At 47.3% G+C, this 27,528-nt stretch overlaps 1 protein-coding gene across 1 annotated transcript; it reads left to right on the top strand.

The window, feature by feature from the left end:
• The first annotated feature begins 7 nt into the window (after positions 1 to 7).
• On the top strand, positions 8 to 27,405 carry LOC108388034 (endonuclease domain-containing 1 protein). Its single transcript, XM_037013770.2, has 2 exons — positions 8 to 1,421; positions 23,167 to 27,405. The coding sequence occupies exons 1-2, from the start codon at positions 903 to 905 to the stop codon at positions 24,367 to 24,369; spliced, it is 1,722 nt and encodes a 573-aa protein (XP_036869665.2). The 5' UTR covers positions 8 to 902; the 3' UTR covers positions 24,370 to 27,405.
• The last annotated feature ends 123 nt before the right edge of the window (positions 27,406 to 27,528 follow it).

Here is a 27,528-nt window from a genome sequence, read left to right as displayed (position 1 = left end):
TCAAAAAATGTTTGAAGGCCTCTGGCCTGTCCTTCCCTAAATGGTACACCTCTGCCTCCTTCTTTATCCCATTTCTCATAATCTCCTCGCAGCTGTCTGCTCGCCACCCACCCCAGCCTTCCTGGTATTCCTCCAACACTGCAGGGCATGTTTCTTCTGGGAGACCCTCAGCACATGCTGTGTTCTCTTCCTATAGGTCTCAGCTCCCACACCACTTCTTCAGGAAAATCCCAGACCATCCCCTGAATCCCCAGAGGGGTCAGGTTCTCAGATCCATTTATGGGTTTTAATTATTCCTTTAATAACACGCTTCTTTGATGAATGACAAGCGTTCCTACTAGGCTGCCTCTTCCTGCCGCAGGGACCCTGCTTTGGTTAAGCACTGTACCCAGCTGCCTGAACCAGGCTGGCGCAAAGGCCCTCAGCGGGACGAATGAATGAAGGAGTCAACCTGCCTATCGGCCAAAGATGTTGGCTCTTGTTCCTTTCTTGGTAGTGGTTTTGTTTATAAGCCCTCCACCAAGCGAATCGCAACACGTCTGTACCGCCTGCCTAGGTTAGGACATTCCTCTAATAGGATTATGCTTTAGTCTCGGGGCTTCCAATCTGCTAAAACATCAAAATTGTATACGGATGCGGGCGGTTTGAGCCTTTGGTTGAGGAGAGGAAGCTAGGAGTCACCGGATTTCAAAGCGGGGTGGTTCCTGCCAATTAGTTCCAAAGAGCCACGGTTTCGTGAGCATCTCACGCCAGCCCTCTGCGTCCCCGAGGCCCCGGCGCGCGCTGGCTAGGACGGCTGCTGGGCCCCACCCCTCGGATCAGGCCGACACTGCAGGCCCTTCCCCGGGGACCGCAAAGAGGCGACGCGGCGGCGAGGGGCCCGTGGGCCCGCGCGCCGGTGCATGTCAGGGACGCGGCCCTCAGCCGCCGGCTGGCGCCGGGCCTCCGCAGCCATCTGCAGGGCGCGCGGGCGGGAGGCGCGGCCTCGGGACGCGGACCCGCCCCCGCGCCCGGGCCGCCCCGCCGGGCTTCGCCGAGCTCTCGCCGCGCGCGCCGGCCTGGCTTCCGACTCGCCTGCCCCCGGCCCGGCTGCCTCGCGCTCTCCGCCGGGCCCCGCCGCCATGGGCCCCGCGCGCTGGCTGGCGCTCGGCGGCCTCTTCGCCCTGGCCGGGCTGCCGGAAGGCCGCCTGGTGCGCGAGCAGGAAGCCGGCTTCGGCGAGTGTGACCGGTTCTTCTACGCCGAGCGTCCGCCCGCGGGGCTGGCGGCCGGAGCCCACGTGAAGATCTGCCAGCGCTCCGAGGGCGCCGAGCGCTTCGCCACCCTGTACAGCACCCGGGACCGCATCCCCGTGTACTCGGCGCTCCGCGGCGTGCGCCCCGCGGCCGAAGGCGCCGCGCCCCGCTGGCTGCTGGAGCCCCAGGTAAGCGGGGCGGCTCCCGAGCCGGGCGATGGGCTGGGCTCCAGGGGCTCTCGGCGGCCACCGCGCGGGGGTCGCGCGGGGAAAGGCGGCGCCCCGCCAGGAAACGCGCGTTGCGGATCCATAGCGCCGGGGTTACAGCGTACCTCGCCCTCTGGAAAGGCACGGCTGGGGCTTGGCTGTCTGCGAGCCTTCGCGTAAAAGCCGCCGGGGCCGGAGGTTCCCAGGGGGAGGTGGCGCTCCCTACACTCCAGCACGCGCGCATCTGCAGTGTCTCATTCATTTCCTGAACAGCGGGAAGCGTGACACAGGGTCTCTTGTTTCCGGCAGACCGTTCCGATCAGCAGAGAACCTTGGCTGCGAGGTCTTGGCCTTGGCGCAGATCATTGCCACAGTTCTGTGGGACTGGGTAGGTGGGTGGGCATTTTACGCAAGAGGAGATCAAGGCTGGGGGAGTGGGGCGAAGAGACTGGAAGACGGCGTAGTTGGTAAGAACAGGGTGGGTCTTTGGGCGAGAAGTTCACTGCGCTTCATGCTATGGGGAAGGTATCCCTTCCGCAGAGGCCATCTGAGCCTGAAAACTCTTCCGTCCTGCACGTGACATGGGTAAATTCGATCTGAAATTGAGTGAGGACTTTTACAATTAAGGTATAGAGTTTTAGAAATGCAACGGGATCCTTACAAATTGTATAGAAACACTATCGCTAACTCATGTGAAGACAAACCAGTTTTTCCTGACACTTGGAAATCATGTCACCTCTCAGGGTGCTGTGTTCTGCCCTGTCTGGTGAGAGCGAGCAAACTCCCCGAAGGCCTCCAGAGGCCCTGCCGCACCCGCCTTAATGCCTCCTGCCTCGCTGCTGCGCAGCCAGCCTCTCCTCCAGGGCGCTCTCAGGGCTGCCCTCCGGCCAACTGCCCACCTCCCACACCTGCTCCAGCGGCCGAGGCCGCCCTCGCCGGGGGAGGAGCTGACCCACCCAGCTCGCCCCGCCCAGTCCTGACGGCCACAGCTACCCAGGACCAGATGCGTGAGCCCGAGACCGCCTTTCCGGGGCTTCATTCAGAGCCCTGGGCTGCAATCTCTGTAAGATATTTCTAGCGCTTAGAGCTTGCCAGTTCTCAGGCAATCACAGTCTCCTCACCTCCTCCACGTCCATTCCACCTCCCTCACCTGTCGATGCTAGGACCTCTGAAAGCAGTCATGTGTGTAACTTGTACACACTTAAGACATTTATTATTATAGCCTGAAGTTACTTTGCCCTCAACTGCACCCCTAGAGCTCTCTCTGCCTATCCCCCAGCTCAATATGCATTGGGCCTATGAAGAAAACACTATCTGGTCCTTTCTCCTTGAGGATCTCAAGGATGGCTTGAGGAGACAGACCACACATGTGAGGAAGACATGGGAATGCATGCAAAACAAATTTCACTTAAATTCAGAACACATTTAGTAATCATCTGCTGTGCTCCACTGATGTGAGCAGGAGAACAGAAAGAGTGTAGCTCTTGAAGTCAAAGGCTTCCTGGTGTACAGGTGAAGCGTGCTAGGTGGAGAGGTGGCTAGGCATGTCATTTAGAGCCACGCTGTGTGGGTTCAAGGGTCAGTTCCTACATTGACTTGCTGTAAACTTGGGCAGGTTAACTTGTGGATAATAACAGGGTGATTTTGAGGATTAAACAAGTTAGTCTATCTAAATTTCTCTGAGAGGTGCCTGGCACATAAGTAGTAACGGTTATCATGACATAAGCAAAAAACCCATAATTTAGTAAAGGGAAACAAAGTCCTATTAGATTTAATCTATCTTGGAGGTGCTAGGGGAAGCCTTAGGCTGGGGTGACCTCTGTGCTGTGCCTAGAAGGATGAGGCGGAGTCAGAAGGGAGAATAGACAGACGAGGACATTCCAGGCAGAGGGAGCATAGTGGGTGAGAAATGCAGGTTCAGGAATTAGTGGGTAGGGAGTGGTTGGAACAGCTAAGCTAATGCAAGTGCGGAGGTTAGTCTACTCAAGTGTCCAGAGCAAAGGGGCGTGATGGAAGGGAGCAGTCGGCATGAAGGAATGAAGGATTAAGGAGACTGCAGGGAGGCAGAGCACAAACTTTAGGGATGAAGTTTGAAGAAATGACAAAAGAGCAGGATTCTGCAGAGAGGAAGTGGATAGAACCGAGTCACATAGGCAGCAGAGCCCCTGGACCCCTGGGTGGGGGCAGGGGGGCAGGCAATGAGGAGAGGGACTGCAGAGATGAAGAGAGGAAATAGTTCCAAATGGCAGCTTGGGAGGTGAGATGTGCAGCAGTTTGGAAAAGAACAGGGGCCAGAGCACCTTGCCGAGGAGGTCAGAGCTGTGGAGGGGCTTGTGTCCACCACCCTCAGGTGCAGTCAGGCAGGAGCTGGAGATCTGGTGGGAGAGTAGGGAGGAGGAGGGAGGAGAAGCTGCAGTGAGCTGCAGCCGGGCTCTGGAGCGCACTGCGGCAAACCTCACCTCTGCTGCCCACTCCCTGAGGCAGCCAGGGGCCCACTGAGCCAGATGCTCAGGGCTCAAAGTGGACTTCTGGCTGCTTCAGAGCACTTGGTAATGCTGAATCACCTGGTGCCCACACCTTTTTATGAGGTCAGTGTTACCAAGTGTCCCAGCAGAGAGGGAAGGAAGAGCAGGAGACCCCAGGAGCTTGGTGCCTGCCTCTGGTAATGAGCCAGGCAGGGCTGCACTGGCCCTGGGGTCCCAAAGCCCTAGTCAGCAGCTTTCACAGCTGCCTGCAGTTTTCCTCTGAAAAAAATTCCTAAATCAAAGATCACAGAAATTAGTCACTCTTGTGCTTAAAACCTTTAAGGTGTTGGCTTCCCAACACCTGCAGCACAAAGTCCATCCTGCAAAATGAAGTTTACAAGACCGTCTATATCCTGGCCTCAGCTCCAGGCTTGTTTTTCACTCCTCCTCCCCAGCACATGTTATGTTCTAACATTATCCAGCTGCCCAGAGTACCTCTCATAAACCATACTGTTTGTCATGTCTTGTGCTGACATGACATGCTCATGCTGACTTCTTTCTACACTGCTCCCATCCTCCCCCTCCCTTTTCCCCTATTCCTCCACTGCTGAGGCTTCATCTCTTCCAGAAAGAACTGCCCACCCAAGTTAGGTCCACCTCTCAGCACTCCTAGGGTTTGTCTGGTTTTGTACTTAGCGCATTGTTTTGTAGTTACCTGCCCTTGTGTCTGTCCCTCCCCAGTGTGCCACTTGAGAGCTGAGAACTTAGTCTTACTCATGCTTTCATTCCTGGTGCCTAGGACAAGGAAAGCATTCAGTGAGTGTTAAATAAAATAATTTGATGGTAGGGCTAATCAGGGCAGCAGTGGTGAAATGTTTTGCATGAGCACACGAGCTGTTTTGATGGGAGCTGTTTTGATGGGAGCTGTTGTGGTGCGAGCTGTCTTGGTGGGAGCTGTCTTGGTGGTAAGCTTGCCACTGCAGAAGCTCACCCCGTAGCTGGCCAGCAGCCGCTGTTACAAACACATGCCTTATGCAGAGCTGGGACCTTCCTCTAGGTCCACCCCTCATTCCTAGCTCCGGCTTTGGGGACCACCCCAGATGATTTGGATCTCTCCTCTGGGTAATAGCTCTTAAGTCTCAGATACAGGATCCCATGTCTGCCTGTATTTGAGGAAATTAAATAGTTATCTTCTTAGGGACAGGAGAAGAAGGCTAAAAGGAAGCAGGGAGAACAGTGGGCTGTTACAGGTTTTATGTAGAATGTGGTCACCTTTAAACTGAGAATGGAGAGAAGTCAAAAAGTTGAGAAAACGTGCCTCCATTAGCACGATGGAGATGGTTTGGAGGGTTTCCAGTCCAGATTCCAGAGATCTGAGACCTGAGTTCTGGTTTAGTACTGGGAGCCTCAAGCGTTTTAGTCTCTTAACTCCTTTCCACTGAATGGGAGAATTTCAATAAGGTACCAGCAATGTCTTTGGAAATACATTATCAATTCATGTTAGGTGCCAACGTATAAGAATACTGGATTTTTATAAACATAAATGTTGGAAGGATCTAGCTTTATATTCCACTTACACTTATTTAATTTTACAGAAATACTGTCAGGTGAATATCATTCCCTTCATTGTGAAGATTTGGAAACTGGCTCAGAGAGGTTAATTAATGTGCCCAAGGTCACACAGCTTGGATTTGAGCTCATGACTATTTGCTCCTAGTCCAGTGCTTTTCTGACACACCATGGAGATTCTTTGACCTGATAGTGGACCTCCTGAATTAAAGGTCATAGGACTTTAATTTTCATCTTTTATAGGGGAAGCTTAATTTCCACTCCATTTCTGTTTCCCAACAGTCCTAGGACAAATGGGAGCACATATTTGGCCATATAAATGTCATTCAAGTCTCACTGGCTCTGAAGGAGATTTCTGGTTAACTGCAAAATCATGTTCCTGAAGGGCCCAATGAAGTCATATTTCACATCTTGGTAAATGCACGTGAATAGCTGTCACAAGGTAGAACCTTAAGTTCTTAATCTTTAACTTCCATCAGTGGCTTCTTGTTTATATATCCTGAAACTGTCAGATGCACTGTTTAATTTATTCTAACAGTCCTCTCTTCACTGTGTCAGAGAGCAGTATATGGAGGACCTCATACACTTATATTTCTGTGTAAGGGACACAGCAAACAACATAATTCTGATTCTTATTTCCTAGTTAAAAGATTTGAGTTCAGATCACTGCTCTGCCATTTGCAAGCTAAGTAACTTTAAATTCTTCCAGTCCTATTTTTCCGATCTGTTTATTATAGGCAACAACAGTGTTTAACTTCATAGAATGGTTGTGACAAAGATAACACTCATAAGCATGAGGTGTAGTACCTGGAATGGGCTAAGATCCTGGTAAGTATGAATGCGTATCCTTTAGTTCTTACTCTGATAGACGTTAGACATACCCAAATACACACACACACACACATGAATGGATATTGGATGAGATAGGTGACTCCTACAATTCAACAAGTCTCCTAAAATGTAAAATATCCATCTATGTATCTTCTCAAATGTTAGGCCTATGTTCCCAATTCATGTAATAGTTATTTAGAAAGTGCATGGTGAGAGATTGCATGAATGGAAGATTGGATGGATGGGTAGAAGGGTGTAGGTGACTGAAAAAAGAAAACACAAACAGGTGGCAGGGATACCTCCTCCCTCCCAGTCCTGGGCAACTGAGAGGTGTGTGGCCACAACACAGTGAGCAATTGTGTGCCAACCTGTTGTGCTGAGCCTGGGTAGGGCTGGGAGGCATCCTACCCGAGGGGATGGTTCCAGAGTCACTCACTCATAGTTTCTTCTTAACTAGATTGCAAATAGCAAAAGCAAGAGTCACGTGGGCCAGCCTTCACTGAATTTTTCTCCTTTTCTGGCCTGTTCTTCCTCTTTGAATTTGTTGTTTCCATGTGACCCATGGTCATTATCAGGAGTGAGTTAAGTTCAGAACATTTTAGGGACATTTTTGTCCTGTGACAGTCCATTGGTGGCAGACCTGCACACCATTCTTTCAGCTCAGACTTACATTTGAATAGTTAGGAAAGGAACTGTCATGTGTCGATTTCTTGCTGTGTTTGAGAGTCTTCAGAAATGAACTCATCCATGTAATTCTAGATCCGTGTTTTATAGTTTAGGAAACCGAGTGTTGAGTAGTTAAATGACATCCAAGGTCGCACAGCTGCTAGATGGCAGAGGCTGGATTGGAGCTTCTGACCGTCTGGCTCCAAAATTCTTTGTCCTCTTTCTTCTCTATTGTGCTGTCTTCTCATTACAGTGTTAGTGTTTTCTCTTACAATTCCAAATTGGCTTACGAGATTTGTTGTTTCATTTTCATTTTACAAAACGAATCCAGTTTTTAGGATGATTTATGGCTTGCTTTTAATACACCATTCTAAACTTCCCAGCTTCAGATGGTCATTAGCTCAGTTATTGGCTCATGGTGACTGAATGGAGCGTTCCTTGAGGAATACAGATTTTACTCTTTGGGCTTCAAATTTCTCTTCCTTTTAAGCTCTGCAAGTGAAAATATGAGAAAATAAATCCTCCCACTTGCCAGTAGCTTCTGCTTCCAATGATATGGTCTTGCTCCTAGAATTACTGTTAGCTCAAGAATGTTTTCTTCTTCAAATTGTATATCGTGTCTCCTGAGTAGTCCTGTACCTTTTGGGTTGCATAGAAATTAACATCTATGACAGCAATGATTTGTTGCCTGCTGATATATTTGTTTGGCCACTGAAAGAAGAAATAAAAAAGAAACAATCTCATGAGGTGAACCAAAAATAGAAGCACTATTTAGTATTCCAGTCATGCTTTTATTGACCCAGTGCCTGACAGAAGTGCAGCTCAATCAAAAGAGGTCAAGCTGAGGGCATTTTATAGTTTTAATAAAAGCTGAAGATGTGGGTACATCTCATTTTGTAGAGCAAACAAGATGGCTGGAATAGTATTGGAAAATAAAACCAGGTCACATGTTCTAATTGACTTGTGCCTTAATTTTAGGGAGCATTGGTCTTGAGTTTTGATTGCCCTTCCATGGTAAGAACAACTAATGCTGTAACAGAGGCCTGAGCTTCTGTCGATTTATTCACTAAATCAACAAATATTTATTTGAGCATCTGCTATGTGTCAGGCACTATTCTAGGCCCTGAAAACAGAGCAGTGAATGAAACTGACAAAATACCTACTCTCATGGGGCTTAATAATGGACACAGGTGATAAAATAAATAAATAAAAGAGCATATTCAATAGTGAGAAGTTGGAAAGAGAAAAATGAAGCAAGGCGGGATGATATGAGCTATCAGGGAAAAGGTGAAGTTTTGACAGCGCTCCTGGGAAGCCATCACTGAGGAGGAGACTTTGTGCACAGACCTGAAGTGAGTGACGCAGTTAGTCACGCATGTGTGGGGAGAATGCTCCAGGCAGGGGGAGCAGTCAGTGCAGAGGCCCTGAGGCATGAGCGTTCCTCCTGTTTGAGAAGAGACCGGTGCAGTTAAAGAAGGGTATGTGCACAGAGTAGCGGGAGATGAGGTTGGTGAGGTGAGCGGGGGGGTCACATCGGGCCTCTGGACTGGTAAGAAATTTGGCTTTTTGTCCATGTGAGACAGGCAGCCATTGTACTGGCTTTGAGCAGATGGTTTTGATGTGATGTTACTTATATTTTAATAGGATTATTTTGGGCTGCTGCATGAAGAATAGAATAGTATGGGTTCAAGGGCAGAAGCAGAGAGACCAGATAGAAAGTTTCAATAACCTGGCAATGGTGGCTTGGAGCAGGGCGGTGACAGTCTAGTTCTGGATTATTTTAAAGAGTTAAGAGTCTTTGGGGTGAGAGAAAGGGAGGAGTCACAGGTGACCTCAAGGACTTTGGCCAGAACAACTGGGAGGATGGAGCGACCAAGAAATGAGCCTCCAAAAGGAGGAACTGGTGTGCTAGCTACGCTGAGTGGCAGGAGCCTTCATGCATTCAACAGAGCTTCAAGTGGTGGTCTAGAGCTCCCTGGGTGCTTACCACATATGGGGCGCTCTTCTTGGCATTTCTTCACATGTAGTCTCACCAATCCTCACAACAGCCACAGGAGATGGGGGCTGTAATTGTCCTCTGTAGCGGAGGAAACTGAGGCGCAGAGAGATTAAGTACTATTCCACATTCACACAGCTAGGAAGTGCTGGAACAAGGTTTTGAGCCTGGGCTGTGTGACGCCAGAGAGCACATGGAGCTGCCTCTGTTGCCAGACCTGTGAATGTGTGGAGAGAGCTCCTGTGTAAGTCTGCCGAATAAAGCTCCTCCTTTGTAAGTTCACATGCTCATTTAACAGGATTTTCTACAGCGAGAATAGTCCCAGCGCCACAGCCACATCTGGTGAGCGCCAGAGGCTCACAGCCTCCAGGTGTGCTTTGATGCAGGCTCCCTGTGTGTTGCCCTGGGCTGAGGGGGCTGCTGCCCTGCTTTGTAGTCTTGCTGTGTTCTAATCCACCAGGAGCACTTCCTGTGGTCATATAAGCAGACACACTCCTTAAGGCACCGGACTGGGGTGGAGGGGAATGGATCATCTAAAAACTTTGTCAAGCAACAAGTACTGTATGGCGGGGCTAGGGGGAGGGGTCTTGCATCTGGGGGGCCATAGAGCTCTTGCTGCCAGAGGTGGTTGGGTGCCATGCTGAGCCTCAGGAGAACCCAGCTCCTGACTAGATGCCAGTTGCCTGAGGCACCCAGATGCCAGATGCACCCAATCTGGTTCTCTAAGGAAGTAAAGTCAGCTGAACCCAGCGCTTTCTGAAACTTAGTAACTCAGTCATGCAATAAGCTGTGCTTTGGGACCAGAAGAGGGGTCTGTGCTCCAACAGAGAATACTCCACCTCCTTGCAGGTGCAGAAATTCCCTTTCCCTGTATGACTGTTAATAAACTGAAGTCCTGTGCAGATTCTTACTGTGCATCTTAGGTGATCTGGCTTCAACCCAACTTGGTAAGTGGGCCTTCCCTCTGTCTGGGAGGTAGCAGCATTAGTTTAGGAAATCACATTATCATTGTCTTACTATTTATACCTGAGGGAAGACGTTATTCCATATCATATCAGTTTGTTGATTGAATTGGCCAGGATGCGTGATTGAACAGAGACCATGTAAGGAAATGGCCACTTTGTTTGTTTCTAAAATTGGGCCTCCACAGTAGTCTTAGAACACATAGAAGCATGGAGAAAGGAAAGCTGTGGTTTATGAACCATAAAAGTTTTATTCTCATCCTTCTATCTGTATTGACTCTGGAGCCATGGTATCTGGGATGACACCGACTGCCTCTTCCTTGGCTGAGGGGACCGGGTGAGATGGTTGATGACCTTGCATCTGCACTTCCCTTGGACAGACTTCATCCCCTTTATCCCTGCCATCTGCATTTCTGTTCATATAAAGATATGTCCTTATCGAGGTCCCAAGGCCTGCCTCGGCTGTCTCCCATTCCTCTCCCAGTCTTATCTGGTGTTACGCACATTGCCAGGCCTTTACCTCCAGCCACTTGTACTTGCTTCTGAGTCTTGTTTTGTTAATTTCCCATGTTTGCTCCCATCATAGGGCCTTTGCCTGCTGGTCTCTGTTGTTTTTGTCTTCCATGTATTCCCAGCTAGGTAAACTGCCCACAGTACTCTCTTGTAGCATGGACATACCTTTCTTTGCTACCGTGTTGCAGTTACGTATTTACTTCTGTGACTAATTGAGTGCCACCCAGAGGGACTCTAGTTCTGTAGGGACAGGCCAAGGGCTGCTGCTGCTCTGACACTCATTGTCTAAAGTGGGGATGAGCAAACTTTTTCTGCAGAAGGCCAAACACTAAATATTTTAGGCTTTGTGGGCCATATAGTCTCTGTTGCAAATACTCAGTGGGGCTGTTTTAACATTAAAACAGCCACACACAATTCATAAACAAATGTGTGTGGCTGTGTTCCAGTGGAATTTTATTTATGAAAACAGGTGGTAGGCTGGATTTGGTTCACAGGCTGTATTTTGCCAATCCCTGGTCTGGCATAGTGCCAGCACTTAGTAAGTGATTAACAAATGTTTGTTGAATGTTGAGTATTCAGTAAATAAGGAGTGAACAGCAATGGTGAAATTTGAAAGCTCTGTAATCCTATTCCTGTTAGAGCACAATAGGCCTCTATCTAGACCTACAGACGGTTTTGAACTAACCTTTTTAACGTGATTGTTTATAATATTTAGGGTTTTTAAGGATTTTAAAAGGAATATACATTATGGTAATACTTTTTTGAGCTATTTGGAATTTATAAAGAAAAAGACCTCAGTTCTCACAGATAATCAGCCTTTACAGTTTGTGTGTGTGTGTGTGTGTGTGTGTATGTATATGTGTGTGTGTGGGTGCATGTGCTAACATTCCAAAAATTTCCGTCATACCTAGAAGGCACATGTGTGCTCTCACACTCCTTATGGTCATCAACAAGGCTCAGCACGCTTTGGACTCTGAGAAGCCACATCTAACAAGCCCCTCAAACAACCATGACAACCATGGAGGGGGAGATTGAAGAGACTCCGGATGAGTGAATTTGCATATAAACATGAACAGTGTATTTAATTTAGAAATAGAAGACTTCAGCTGCAAAGTGTATTTCAGCACATTTTTCCTCCAAGTCTGTAACATGTATAATGCAGATGGCTTGGAATAGTCCTGCCTGCTTTGGCTGTCCTGTGTCCCTGAGCCCAGGGGTCACTGGGCTGCCCCGTCACAGTAAGTGGCAGAGTGACAGATGCTCTCATTTAGATCTGGTTTTCTGTTACTAAGCCCTGCTGCCACACAGTCTCACCTTTAGAGGAACTTGAAGAAGAGCAACATTGATCAAACTCAGGAGAAATGTTCAAAGAAATGGGAATAATTTTGCCTGGGGTAAAATTTACTAGCCTCAAATAATATTTACTACACAACATTGAGAAGCTGATGCTGCCTCTTTTGTGCTTAAGACCAGAGGTCATAAGCCTTAGTAGCTCTAGGAGGCTTTAGTCTGGATGCAAATAGACCATTTCCTGACCAAATTATTATGCTGTGAAAAAAGGTCCAAGGCTGTCCAAGGTAAACTTGGCCTGTTGTCTTTGGAGACAGGATATCTCCATCCTGTCATCCTGTGTGGAGACAGGCTCTGAGACTTTGCCAGCTTTTAGATGAGGGTGATTTCATACCTGCGTTGACAGGGGTTACCTGCAGGCTGCATGTCCACATCGGACTCACTGATGAGCTGTTACTGATTCTAGGACCATTCTGCTCCTCCACTCTGGCACGGCTCAGTGTCTCTGCGTTCCCTCTCATTCCTTTACATAATAAATGTGGTCATAGCCAATCAGAGACAAGACTTTATCAGAAATGTTCTCCTCTTCAGCAATGAACTGGAGTTTAAGAGGTAAGCATGGAATTACAGGGATTTTCAGCGACCCAGAAACAAGCCCATCCTGTTTATTGTCTGTTCATTCATTTTTCATTCCAGGTTAACAAATCTACAATTTTATTGTGGCAAAGGATGAGTGGGGAGACACCCAGCTACTTTATCAGTGTGTCGTTATCATCAGCATCAAAACTGTTTATTGAGTTCTCAGGACTAAGCCAAGAAATAGGAGTTTGAGATATGGTTCTGGAACAAGACCTGGTCCCTGCCTGCGGTGTCTTCTTACTTAATTGGAAGGCAGAGAATGACCAAAAAGGAGTGGTTTATGTGCCTCTCCCCTGTTAGACTGTTGGTCCTGAAGGGGCAAGGACTGAGCATGCAGAAAATGAGTTTTGTCCAGAGACAAAATTAGGTTGAGGCCCAGCTGTCATTCACCAGCTTGTGACCTTGGAAATGTTCCTGAGTCTCATGGAGCTCAGTTCCCCATCTGTGGCATGGGGCTAATAAATCATCCCCATCCTATGGAGGAGTTAGGAATATTCAGTATGTCAGTGTGTGCAGAAGGTACTTTGCATCATTAAGCACTCAACACATATGCTAAGCATGTTGAAGGAATAAACAACCTTTGCTTCCCAGACCATTCCCGCCTTAGATGCAACCAGGGTAAGAGCTCACATGGCTGACCCAGTGTAACGGCTGAAATGGTTCCCCGGCCTGAGCTCATAGAGTGAGAGGTCAGACTCAAAAGCACTCAGACAGGAGGAGGGGAAGACAGGCTGGGCCAAGCGGCACGCAGGACAACCGATACTTTGTCAACGCTGTGCCCACCTTTAACAAAAAGAAGGGCTCCAGTGACAAATTTCAAGCCCTTTTTGACCCAGGCTTTCTCCAGTAAAGCTGCTTAGCCCAGTCCAAAGGTAGGCAGGCGAACTGAAACCCCACAAACCCACCACACGGCCATGTTACCCGTCATGTGACTCCTGGGAGCTGACTTCTTAGCCCCTTTGTTCCCAGGATTTCGTCTAGGTGTCTCAGGCTACATGGCTACAAGGTCCCAGCCCTGATTCCCACAGGGGGCTTCCTGGTTTCCGCTGAGAATAGGATGGCTGATACTTCAGGCTTTCGGCACACAAATCACAAGCCTACCCAGGCTTCTCTGGGTGAAGGGCAGGGCTGTTGTGACCCATCCTGGTAGCTTCATGGGACAGGAACAGAGGCCTCAAACCAGAGCTGGGAAACTTAGAGACCAAATGGTCCCAGCGTCTTCGGGGTCTTTCTCCCACCTTCCTCTGTTTTCTTTTAACCCGTTCTTCTGTTTTCCCATTAGTCAGCCTGGCTGCCAGCCCTGAACTGTGCCTCTCAGGCTTCACACCCTGACTTTGTCAGCCTCTGAGTTTCTTGGGTTGAAAACCCAAGGAGCCATCCGGTTGATTGCCGACTAGATCGCCCACTCCTTGTAGTAACTGGCAAGGAGGTTGGTAGGAGGGGGTCGTGTGGTGAGAAATGCCGCCCTTTTAGATCTGTCAGAAATACCTGGCTAAGTTGGAAGTACAAGTTCACTGTGGCATATTGACTGACAAGGGTTGATACACCTGGTGGTTGGCTGGGAGAGCACAGAGTGGGCAGCCACACTGGAGTACTCAAGGGCCCCTCACTACTGCACAGAGCCTGCTCTGTGTACCCACCATGCACACAATCCACACTGCAAAGGCCCTGAGGTGGATGTGGTCGCCCAGGTCTGGGTGAGCCAACATCCTGGGGAAGATCTCACTGAGGTTGCATGAATCACAGTCCAGGCAGGGAACAGATTGAACTCTCAAAGTAGTTTGACCAACAGAAGTGAGTGAAGAAACCATAGAGAATTCAGGGAGTCAGTGAGGTATGGTAAAGTGCTAGGGCCCAGCCAGCACAGCAAGCTGTCACCAGGCCTGTGGGGCCGCAGGGAGCCCCGTGAGAGCTCTGGCTGTAGAGAAATTCCACCAGAGCCCCAGCAACCAGCCAGCAAGGGAGCAAGGGAATAAATAATCCAGGTTCACCCTTCCCACCTTCCTCTGGCTATCCCAGTCAGAAGCCAGAGGGCAGGAGAGGCGGATGATGTGGTCCTTAGACATGAGCCTCCTGGGACACAGAGGTGGGAGGAGGGGAGAATGGAGCTGGGAGAGCAAAGGAGTGTCCCTGGCACAGGAGCCATGAGGCTGGAGCAGAGCCTGAGCCCCCAGGTGGGCGTAAGCAGCAGAGAGGATGCTGAGTGCATCCCCAGCCAGCGACGATGCGGGCAGTGGTACTGAGGGGGTCAGGGCAGCATTTACAGGACAGCCATTAGCTGACACGAGTTGGGCAGGGGTCGGCCTGCTTTGGTTGAATATAAGGGAAGATTTGATTTGAGAGAAGAAGTTGGAGAAGTTCTCTGGAGGGGCCTCATGAATGCTACCATTTGTCATGTAACCAGAAAGTATAGGATGCTACTGAAAATTTAGAATAGTGAGATATGCTTAAAAGAGAATAAATAGCATCCCACTTATGAATGAGGCAGGAAATCCATTAGCACATTTTTATGATCAGAAATATTAGCTGCTCCAATAGGTGGAGGATCTGAATGGCTCTAAAATACTTTCTCTCCCTTGGCATCATTACAGCGCATGCAATTTGTGGGCAATACCTCTCACAAACTATTCACATGTGAATAAATGACACCCACTACCAAAGATGATTCAAGTGTTTGTTTTCCAGTGTGGGGTTCATGGACCTCCGGCATCAGCATGGCCTGAGGGGTGGCTGCAAACACACTTCTGAGACCCACTGAATATAGCTCTGGTGTGAAGCACAAGAATCTGCATCTCTAACAAGGACCAAGGTGCTCCTAACGCAAACTGAATTTCGAGGACTGCTGATTTAAGAAGACATCACTGATGTCCTGCAGAGGCTGTCTGGCAGGGGTTAATCCCACCAGTGACTGATAGGATAAATGAGAATCTGAGGAAGGTTTTGCCCCACCAGTTCTCAGTTTAGAATCATCTATGAGAACTTTAAAAACATCCTGATTCCCAGCCTTCTCCCTGTCCCAGAGATCCTGATTTAATTGGTCTGGAGTAAGGCCTGTAGGTATTTTTTTTTTCAGTTTCTAGGTGATTCTGACATGAAGCCAGGTCTAAGAACCTCTAATCTTGTCTGAACTCAGAAGGTGGAAAAAATGAGCAATGGAAACATCTAAACGGACTTTTCTGAATCATGTGCCACATAGTCCAGTGCTAAGAATAATTGCTCTGGAAAAGAAAGCAGAGTACAGAGTAGAAAACAGGCTTCAGTGAGTAATGCGGAAGGAAACCTAGGAAGGCCAGGGATGATGTAGGGTGGGAAGGTCCTGCGGTCCCGGGAAGGTCCTGAAGAAGTCTGCTCGCTTTGTTAGGCCCCCAGGGGAGTTTAAGACTTGGAGCTTTGTGTGAGGAGCAGCTGGGAGAATCCCACGGGATCTGTCTGCCCTCAAGGGTGCCCACCAGCCTCCCCTCAGGCTGCCTTTGCCGGCTTCTGGTGCCAGTTTAGGGCTGGTGCATTTTTTCACCCCCTCCCCCCTTTTTATTTATCTTTTAATTTTCAAGAAAACGTAAAGTGAAATGGAAGTGGAACATTTCATTCTTTTTTCAGTTCCATCATCTTCCCACGTGGGAGGAGAAAGCTCTTCAGCCATTTGTCTTTGCACCCCCGCAGTTCACCCGACACATGCTAAGCGCCTGCCCTGTGCACAGCACAGGAGAGCTGGAAATGCCTGCTCCTCCCTGAAAGCAGGGAAGTGCGTGAGTGGCTCTGGGAGCTCAGAGGAAGCGTGATTCATGCGGAGGACGGCTGAGAGAACCAGGGCCCGCCTGAGCGCCAGAGTGCTGGGCAGGAAATGAAAAGCCTGCATTTCTCTTTCCTTAAAAAAATAGAGAAAAAAAGTGTCCTTCCAATTCTTGTAAAGCTGCTTCTATTCCCAAGAGGATGAAGAATATTTTGGAAGCCAAGCAGGCAGAATTTTTGTTCTTAAGTGGGTGGGTTGGAACTCCGTTCATTCCCTTCCCGAGAGCTGAAAGGCCTCATGGCTCATTCCTCCTCAAATGTCTTTCATCTGTCTTGTGCCGCACCAACCTCCCGCTTCTTTTCTGAAAGGCAGCTCTTTTCCTCGAGTGGATATTTTCCTTGGTGAGTAGATTCTCTTAGGATTCACCCAGGGCCTCGGATCGAGTTCCTTCTGATGAGTGTGACTGAGCAGAGGCCTGTGCGCTCCAGCTCCGATAAGATGATCTGATGTTCCAGTTGTCAGCTGCACTTGTGACTCCTTGTAAGGAGGGGCCCTCCGACCTGCCTGATGATGGGTAGCAGGATGATAGCATCTTTTTAATGTGTGTGTGTCTGTGTGTGGTGTGTATCCTAGTTCATTCAGCAGAAACAAAATTGGAACACCAATTGTTCAGCTTGTCCAATTATATCTGTTGAAAAACAAAACACCCCTTTGTCCCCGCAAGTTAGGTAGGAGCTCACTAGGTGGTCTCCTGACCGCTTGTCTGAATCATCCCCACCTGTGCTTCTATAGCCTCAGCCTAGGAGTCTCGGGGGAGGAAACTCCGCTCTTCCCAAAGCATCCAGAGTTTCATAACCATCTTGATGATGCTTCTTGATGAACACCTTTTCCGTTCAGCAGATCCTGGAGCAGAACTAGGGGACACGACTTTCTGGGGCCTCTCTCTTCTCACCTGCAAATTGGAAGAAATCATGTGTGTATCGGAAGATTGTTGTGGTCCAATGAGATAATTCCTTCAACAAATACCAATCGCTTCTTGATGTGAAGGGCCATTTTGCCAGGTGTGGGGAGCACAGAAATAATCAGGCACTGGCCAGGACCCTTCAGTTCAGTGGGTGGACAGATGGATAAATAGTTTCAGTGTTTGGGGGACTGCCCATACTTTGTCTTAGTGGTCAGCCTGCCTGCCTTGACCATCCACAAATGTCCCACTCCTCGGCACTGTGTCCACTCACGCCAGCCACCCCTCGGCAGCTGGCCTTCCCCCAGCCCTCCCCTCCCCAGGCCCCCTGACCCGGTCGTGCTCCCCACCTGCATTTGCCCTGGCTCAGTCTCTTCCTGTCAGCAGTGTCATCAGCTCTCACCTGCCACCTGTGGCTGCTCCCCACCTGGACTCTGAGTTCAGGAACTTCAGTTCTGTTTGCAGTCCCAAGGCCCCCACACTTGACCACAGCATGTAGGTCACTTCATCCTCTGTCCCTGTCCTTGGACTTGAGGTCACTGTGCTCTCTATGCTGTGTGCATTCTGGGACATTCTGTGATCCTCTGCCCACTTCAGGGCTGCCCCACTCCCTTGCCCCATAGCAGAGTCCCTGATTGGTCTTGGAGGTCTCAAGTAGAACCTTCACTGCTTCCTAGTCTTCTGCCCCGCAGGGTCCTCTGTCACATCAAAATTCTTGTGCAGGCTGGATTGGAAAGGGAGTGAACTGTCCTTCCCTGTACGTGCCAGGTCTCTGAGCCATTGCAGAGGAGCTGCCTGTGAAGGTGATTCTATCCTGCAGGAGTTGAGAAGAGATTGACAGCAAGAAGGACAGAGGGGAGAGGGCATGTGCGGTGAGCAGGCACTGCAGAGAAGCACCGGAGCGTTGCATTTGTGTTCTCCTGCAGGTCATCATCATGCTCCACAAGCAGCTTCTCCTGCCTCTGCAGGGACCAGCTCCCCATGGTAAATCCACACCAGTGACCCTGGTCCCTGAGGTCAGCCTGGATTTTGCAGCCCAGAACCTCAGGGACTCGGGCTTTGCTCCTGCCCCATTGCCCCTCTAGCCCAGTACCTTCTATGTCCTGACATGCCCTCAGGCCCCACGGTGCTCCCTTGAGACGCCCAAGTAGCCCCACCCTCTGAAGCCCCCACACACTGGGGGCACTGGAAGACTGATCTGCTTGGCCCTGTAAACACTGCTTCTCAAGCCGAGGTCCTGTTCAGTGCCTGCCTTTACCTGAAGACCTCTCCTAAAAGAAGTCCGTTTCTGTAGCCTGTGCTCACTCCCATCTGGCCACTTCCAGCCCCTGTCCTCTTTCCCAGCCTTCCCTGGAGATGGCCCTTTGCCAGCCCACTGAGGTTTCCAGGCCTTGGTCTTCGTCTGCATCCTGCCCTTTCTCTTTGCTGCAGGAGCCACACCGTTGGTACTCCTGCTGAAGTTTCTCCTCCCTTGGCCCCTGACGAGACACTAGGCAATGGTTTCTGCCCCATTTCCACCTGAGCTTCCGAGCAGTCTCTGTCCTGCCCTGCCTCCAGCGTGGCCGCCCTGTGCCTCTCAGCAGCCCTTCCTCTCTTGCCAGCTCGAAGCGTGAAGCTCTGGAGTCTGAGGAGCTGGGTGTGAGCCTTGGTCTTGCCACCCACCTGGTGGATGACATTTTACCTGTCACTTATCTGAATTTTGTTTTCCCGTGTGTAAAGTGAAGATGATAAGAATGCCCAGCTGGTAGGGTTATGGGATAGGGAAGGGGGGCAGCAGGACAGTGCTTTCCAAAATGTAGCCATGTGCAAACCTGCTTTACAATTCCTGCTGTATCTCAGTACTACTGTACTACTGTTAACTTGAAATGGGTCTTTACATTGACTTTAAGTCAACACACTGGAAAACCAATTTAGTCATGTCCTAAATAATAATATTCATCGAATTGTGTATATGAAATGCCAGTTCTATTTTCCAAGGACACATTAAACATCAGTGCATCACTATATAAAATAAAAACATTCCTCAGTTTACTGCTAATCATCCCCACCGCCACAGGGCTGCATGCACGTCAGGGCGAGGACTCCTGGGGTCTTCCGGTCAGCCGTGTGCCACAGTGTCCAGAGTGTGGACAGCGCGCAGCACGCGAGCCTTCCCTGCCACTCCTCCTCTGTGGCTCTCTCAGGCTCTGTATCTCCAGCCTTGGCTTTGCCCCTAGGCTCAGTTCTGTGCCTCCAGCTTCTGTAAAATATTTCTGCCCATCAGTTCAGTCTCACTGAAAGGTCAGCCTGTCCACATTTTCCCTCCATGGTCCTTCATTTCCTGGTGATCTTAGCTCCAGCCTTTGACATCATCTTCTACCTTCCAACACTCTCCCAGCTCAGCCCCAATGTCCTGAGGCTTCTTGCTTCCAGAATCAGGCACATGTCTTTTCCTTCTCCTTCCCTCAACTGCCTCTGGGGTCCCAGCTTTCCAGCCCAGAGCCTGCCCAGAAAATATATGTCCCTAATGGTCATCCAGGCATCCAAAACCACCAGGGAATTTCAGTGTGTACTGGTGAAGTCCAAACTTGGAAGACTGCATTGGAAGTGCCCAGAAAGAAGAATGGGTTTGCCATGTGGGTCTGCCACCTCAATGGGGTGACACTGGGCACGCTACTCAGGGTCTCTGAAGGGAAGTAATAGGGGTCCTGTTGTTAGGATTTGAAAATATACTTTATGTAAAGCACTTACTGTGGTGCCTGGTAGATAGTGACTGCTCCATAAGTGATAGTTGTAATTGTTCTGTGATTACTTGTCTGTGTATCAGGTCATTTGTGATCTATTTCCCTGCTTTTCTTTCCAGCTAAACCCTTGACTTGTCAGAATCCTGTTTCCACAGGCTGCTTGTCTCTGTCCCCACACCTCTGTGCAGAGTCTTGTTCGGCCTTTCTGACCTTTCTGTTTCTCTAAATGTGTAAGTCTTGAATCCTTCTGATGCCACCACAGCTTTGTTTTCTCCAGGAAGCAAGACATCTTCCTTGACCATATTCATTGTGCCTTTCCTTCCTCTGGAATCTGGTTGCTCTTTTTCTTTATACCATTTATTTGGCACTTAACATAAACTTCCTAAGCATTTGTTTTTTCTTGGTTTTCTGTTTAACTTTTATGTATCTATGTCTTGTTTCCCTGAGTAGATGATGAGTTTCTTGACGTGAAGGCCTATTTTGAGGCCTGCTGTAAAGCAATGATTAAGAACACCAGCTGTGGGCAGGACCTCCTGAGTTCACACCGTGACACCACCACTTACTAATTGGGTGACCTTGACCTTGGGTACTACTTAATCTTGATGCACCTCAGTCTCTTCACTTATCAAAAGATGATGATAGTGCCTTCTTTTTTGTGAGTTTAAAAGAGAAAATACTTAGTGCAGCCACTTACTGATTTAATACATACAGAGTTCTTGGAATAGTGCCTGGCATATAGTGCTCAATAAATGTGTTGTTGTTGTTAACATAACCTCAGTCCTAATGCTTCCTCTTACAATACTAGTCACGCATAACAGATGCTTAATAAATATTGCTGAATATTTCCCCTGCACTACTCCTTTATAATTTTCTCATTCTGATTTTGTTACATGCGTATAGCAGAAAAATTGAAAGTCTCTTTTCATTTACTTCTAAACCAAAAAAGAAATCCCATGGGTTTAAATAGCTTTACTCTCTGGTATAAAGAAACAAACAAACTCACTTGAGAGAAACAATTCTTTTCTTGGAACTAAATTTGAAAAGGAATTTATTTTAAGATTGTGGGGCAGGATGCTGGTGGAGGTGGAGAGCTCATTCTTCTAAAACTTACTTAACATGATTAGGGAAAAAAATTCCATTAAACACAGGAACTGTTATCAAGTAACTTGAGAAGCCCAGGGGGACTCGGTCAGCCATGGGGTGAATTACACAGAGAGAGCTTTATCCCTGTTCCTGTCTCTGGACGTAGGATCCCTGGATGCTTCCTCCTACAATACTAGTCACACATAATATATGCTTAATGTTGAATGGGTGAATATTTCCCCTCCAGTACTCCTTCATAATTTTCTCTCAGTCTGATTTCCTTACATGCATATAGCAGGAAAATTGAAAGTCTATTTTCATTTAATTCTAAACCAGAAAAGAAATCCCATGGGTTTAATCTTACCGAAGAGTAAGATTAGTGGTATGTGCAAGAAGGCAAGTGCAACCCAGAAACTGTAATCTGAAATTACCTCTTGCATCATAAGTGTATTTTTGTCTTTAGGGAGTAGTGTTGTCAGTAACTTACTATAATTGCAATAACCAGATCATTAAACTGTGTCTGCAGAGAGCATGGAAAATACATCTGCCCTTTACATGATAGTGTATCAGAGAATATATTAGACTTTTAAGATCAAATGCTATTTTTAATAGTTTCCTATATATGAGTTAGGCATTTCAGTTACACACACACTTTGACATTTCCTTTAGAAAGTGAGAGCCTACCAAGAAATAGATGTTGTTTTGTAGAATTAATAAGCCTAATGATAAGAAGGAGCTGTTATACTGATTTTAGTTAGATATTCAGATGATTATTTAACAAATGATATTAAAATATCTGTCATTTTAGGATTAGAAGAAAGTTTTGTGGTGGGTTAAAAAATGGCTTTAAGACAGGAAGTAGGAATTATAATGGGCATTTCTCTCAGTGGAGGTCAGTTAGCAGAGTATTAAAAGGCCCTGGGATTTAATATATTTTATAAGTGATATGGTTATGTGACACCTTATAAAGTAATGTTCTATTTTTTGAATGACTCATTTTGGAAAACACAAAATCAATGGAAATAAATTACAGGAAGACAAGAAATATTTCATGAACATACAGAAGAATTGTAAGTAATAATACAAAGGAGTCAGTAAAAACAAAAAAAACCTGAATCATATTGTTTATAAGATGGCTGCTATGATTTAGGCAAAAGCTGGGAGTCCCTATAGCTTATTCTTAGTGAGAGACTTTAGCCTATGAAATTCTTGATACATCAGTAAACACTTATCCAGGAGGTAGTCTATATAGAAAAATGATTAAGCAAAGTAAAGAAATTTGGAAATGATAAATCTACGGAGTTATACACTTTAGGAGAAACTGTTTAAACTTCTCTCTTTTGCTCCTTTCCCCTCCTCATTCAAGAGTCTCTCTCCTCTGTGCATGTCCCAGGCCTGCCAGCTCTCCCTGGAGCCACTGGGCACCGTTTCCCCTGGGTGGCCTCTTGGCTGAAGACAAACCAGCAGGCTGCCTATGGCCTGTCACAGGGTCACCGATGAGAAGACTCACTCTAGACGTCCCCTAGAGGGGATAAAGGAGATAATAGGTCCTCACGTGTATATATCATCCTTGTCTGTACATACCACATATCTAAACCGACCTAGAAATCAATTGTTAATCATGGAAAATATATGGGGAGGTTAAGTTCAAACAACTGTTGGTCAAATTTGACTTTTATCTTGGCCTGGTAAGTATCTAATAACTGACAGAAAACTACACATTTTCCCCCATTTGATTTAAGTGCTCTGATTAGAATTCATTGTTTTTCATAATCTCAAATTGTTTAAACATTCATTCAGAATGTGTTCATAGCAAGACAGCCAATGTTGGTATCTGATGATCTGAATTCGGCTCTGGTTTTTATGGGCCTGTTGAGATGTCCTTTCTGCGTGTTTTCATTTTTGAAGTTAATTTGAATCTCATAGAAAAGATTTCAAAGAAGAGTTATGAGATTCATAAATCCACAGCAGATTAAAAATGGATGTCAGGATGGTGTTTCTGTGTGTGCATGTGCATGTGTGCATGAGTGTGTGTGTGTGTGAGGTGGGGAAGTGTCACAGAACAGGGGTGGACTCTACATGGGGTAAAATAGGAAACAGCTCATTGAAAGACCTTGTCAAGTACCAGGGCTGTGGGATGTAGAATGAAGTGTGTGTGCAGCAGAGAGCCAAGCCCTCCCGAGGCCAGGAGCTGGAGGTGTTAGTGGATTAGGGGCTTCTGTGGTGCTGGCAGAACGATCCCAGTGCTGCTCCCCACTGTGAACAGGGCGGCATCTCAGCATGTGCTCTCTTCTTTCAGATCGATGACCCCAACAGCCACCTTGAGGAGGTGACTGAGGAGGCTGATGCCATCGCCTCTGTGAACAATCTGGGAAGCAAGCAAGCCTTGAATACAGATTACCTGGATTCTGGCTACCAAAGAGGACAGCTATACCCATTCTCCCTTAGCAGTGATCTCCAAATGGCCACATTCACTCTCACAAATGCAGCTCCCATGACCCCGACCTTCCGAGAACGGTGGTACATGAATCTCAACAGCCTGATGGAGCGGGCGCTGAGCCCGCAGTGTGGCAGCGGGGAAGACCTATATATCATCACAGGCGCTGTGCCCTCAGACCGCAAAGTTAAAGACAAAGTGGCCATCCCTGAGTTTGTCTGGCTGGCAGCCTGCTGTGCTGTCCCTGGAGGAGGCTGGGCCATGGGTTTTGTGAAGCATACCCAGGATGGTGACATCATAGAAGATGTGATGGTGAAAGAACTTGAGAAACTGCTTCCATTCAACCCTCAGCTGTTCCTGAACAACTGTGGTGAAACTGAGCAAGACACAGAGAAAATGAAAAAAATCTTGGAAATGGTGAACCAAGTCCAGGATGAAGAGCGAATGGCGCAGTCTGCGGAGGGCTCCAGCCCCCTCTCCAGCACGAGGAGCGAGGGACTGGCTCTGCCGCCCGCAGAGGCACCTGCGGATGGAAGCAGCTTTTGGGGGAAGCTCATAGGCTTCATTGCCACCCCATTCATCAAGCTTTTCCAGCTCGTTTATTACCTTGCAGTAGGAATCCTGAAGAACGCTGTGTGTTTCCTGTGGTATATCACCAAACAGGTGATCAAAGGCATAAAAAGTTGCCTTTATCACCTCGGTTCAGCCACCATCTCATACTTCATGGCCATCGGGGAAGAGCTGGTGAGCATTCCCTGGAAGGTGCTCAGAGTCACGGCCAAAGTCATAAGGGCCATTCTCCGGATCCTTTGCTGTCTGATGAAGGCCATTTGCCGCATTCTGGGTGTCCCGGTCCGAGTCCTTGTGGATGTGGCCGCTTTTCCCATGTATACGGTGGGCGCAATTCCGACTGTGTGCAAGGACATCGCCGTGGGTCTCAGTGGCACCCTCTGTCTGCTCTTTGACACAGCTTTTGGCACCATGGGTGGCCTACTTCAGGTGGTTTTTAGCATCTGCAAGAGTATTGGATACAAGGTCACTTTTGACAATTCTGGAGAGTTATAAAACTCAAAAGACTAATAGTACCCAGTTGCAGTGAATATGATTTTTTTTTTAAATAGAGGAAGATGGAATATTTTGTCTTTACAGTGGGTTTTTGTTCCCTGTCAATTATCATCACATTTTGGCCTTGGTTAGGGGGTGTCTGCATGTTTATGCCTAAGAAGATGGTACAATTTAGACGTGACCCAAGTGAAGTGTTCCTGGTGGGATTCTGTGTAGGTCATCTGCTAAAATATGAGCAAACTTCCAAGCTATTAGAATCTTTAGTTATTCACTCTGTTACAGATTAATTTGTGGTAATTAAAAATTACAGAGGAAAGAAGAATTAGAATGAGGTCAACTTTAAGCAAAATGTTTCTGGGAAAAGGAGAAAAGAATCTTGTTTCTCCTATTACTCTAGAGACTTAGGGCAAAACTGATATAAATATTCTTAGCCCATTGGTTATCATTTGTTTTCTTTCTCTCCAACTCATCTGGCCTTTGTGAAGTGGTGACATGCTTCCCTGTTGAAATAACTTAGAGATGTAGAATCTGTTATACCCCTTAGCTTTCCACAGCTCCCAAGGACCTGTCTTGGGTTAATATTTTCCTCCAAAGTTGAATTTTGCTGCATTTGTCTTTTAGGTAATGATAAGCATTTTACATCAAATGTGGCATAACCTAGTTTGAATGCAAGGACAAAAACTCTTTATCCCTTGAACAATGTAGTATAGTCTTCTCTGGTATAATGAAGAGAGTACAGGGTTTACAGCCCTGCTGTGAGTAGGTGCTATAGGTCTGAGGACATCCTTAGCAAGCTTGGATTAACTCGATGTACATCAAATCTCTGGCTGACAAGATTGAGCTCAGAGACCTACATTTTAGGCTAATATGAAAATTGATATTCTGCAATATATTTGGTGTTTCCTATGCATCCAGTAAATACCTAATACAGTAAGACACTCTGACTTCTGTCCTTAATGATTGTTTTTGTATAATAGATTTTTTGGGATTGTTGAGTATAAATGTATAGAAAACTAAAGAAAAACTAAGCATCTCAGAAAAAAATATATCCATGTCCACTTATATCCCAGTTTATGTGAGTATAAACTTGGTAAGAATCATTCTTTCCTAGGAAATTATTTTTAGTGTGTTTGAGTCTAGAAAACATAACCCTCCCATTAATGCAAGCTTGATTTGAAAGCTAGTCCCCAATTTTTGGATCAAGCATTTGTCATTTTAAATCTAGAATACATAACCCTCCCATTAATGCAAGCTTGATTTGAGAGCTAATCCCTAATTTTTTGATCAAGCATTTGTCATTTTAAATCTTGTGCTGAGAAAGAAAACAGAATCTCCCAAACTTTGCTCTGCCATTCACAGGCTAGATGGAATCACCTTGGCTTTTCAGAGGGTTCCAAAGAATTGCTGTGAGGCAGAAAGGGGCCAAGTGTGAAATACTGATCTGGGGGTTGCAGGCCACCAATTTTATCTGACTGTTAGATGCAAAAACTTGGGATCCAGAAAGGCAGTAAGGAGAAAGTGATGGGTCACTATTTGCATCAGGTTGGTTTAAATTAAGAAATGTAAGTGTAGCAAGAGATACATTTTGCAGAAAAATAATTGAATTGCACCAGAGTAGAAGAGTAGCCATGCTGATCAGTTGGTGGTGCAGTGTTGGGGTCTGTGAACACTGGACTGGCACATGTTAGAGAGATATGCACTAGACTTATTTAAGAATCTTAAGCAGTGTTTTACCAACACTTCTGTTTGTGAGCATATAAATCTGTAGCTGGGCTTCCCTTCATTGCAGCAGCAGGAACGCACGTGGAAGGGTGAGTTTGCCTTAGTGCTGATGGGTCAAGAATCCTGCTGGACGAAAAAGACATCTTAGATGTGACCAGGGAGGTGTTCTGTCCAAAGCCCCACGTGATGGGGGACCTGAGGCACAGGGAGGTGGCAGGCTTGCCTTCAGTCTCCTTGCTAGCTGATGGGAGATTTGCATGTGTCCTGTTATACCTGGGATGCCAGAGACGTGGTGTGTGTCACTGTTCACCTGCTCCCGTAGCAGGGTCTTCTCCTTCACCCGTCAGACAGACTCTAGTCCCTGACTCGCCAACTGGATTCGTCCCATGTGATGAAACAATTAGCCCTCCATGCACTGCGCCATGCTTACTGCCTCCCCTGGAATCTGTGTTCCCTCATTATAATGGATGTGGATACTGAAAGGCCCAAAGAGGTGGTGGCTGGAGCCCGTTGGCAACATGCAAGGAGCAGGGCATCCAAACTGCTTCTTGAGAGCCATTTGGAAATGTCTTCTTTTTTTTACTCTTAGTTATTTAGTGTCTTATTTATTCTTATGTGCTCTTTTTTGAAATTGGGGAAGGGATTTAAAGCACAAGTATCCTTCAGGTGAGGTGGCTGAGACCCTCCGCTCTGGACCACTGGGGTTGGCTGTGCCTCCAGTTCACCGGCGCCAGCAGGTGGCTGCACTGCCTCTCTGGGCTCATGAACCCCACCTCTGGTTTGAAGATTTGTCTGTGGCTCTGTTGTGCTCTCTGGCTCTTGGGGAGATTGCCAACTCGTCAGTAGTAAGGAGCTGATATTCTAGTCTGGGGATCAGCCACATGTTTGCACACTCCTTTTTTCCATTGTGCCTTTTGAATGGCTTCTTACTCAGCATCCTCACTCCCACCCAAATGCAGACTAGGGAGTTAGGAGAAGGAGCCAGAGCTCAAGCAATCATTCACTCAGTCATTCATCTGTCAAATGTCTATTTGAACATCAAGTTTCCAGAGATCAGCAATACATGGATCCCATCTTTGAGTGCAAAAATCTAGTGGGGAGAACACACAGTGCAATTGGTACATGTGACATCATGGTAAATGTTACCATGAAGGTACTAGAAGCATGCTCCCTAGAGCACAGGAGGAAGCACCACAGAACCATGGAAATTAGAGAAGCCTACAGAGGATGTGGCAAATGTCAGTTTGACATTTTCAAGCTATGTACAATGCTGTGCATCTTGCAATGCTCAATAAAGTAATTATTGACAACTCATTAGCTGTTCTGTGAAGTATCTAAAAAGGAAGACTCCTAGTGATTGAAATAAGGTTTGGGGATTATCTGTAATTTTTACTTTTTTCCATTTTCTTCCTGATTCATAAATCTGGATTTTTCAGT

Source organism: Manis javanica, chromosome 6, assembly GCF_040802235.1.
Source record: "Manis javanica isolate MJ-LG chromosome 6, MJ_LKY, whole genome shotgun sequence".
NCBI lineage: Eukaryota > Metazoa > Chordata > Mammalia > Pholidota > Manidae > Manis > Manis javanica.
Note: the sequence above shows the minus strand (reverse complement) of the source record. Positions and strands in the feature narration are given on the sequence as shown.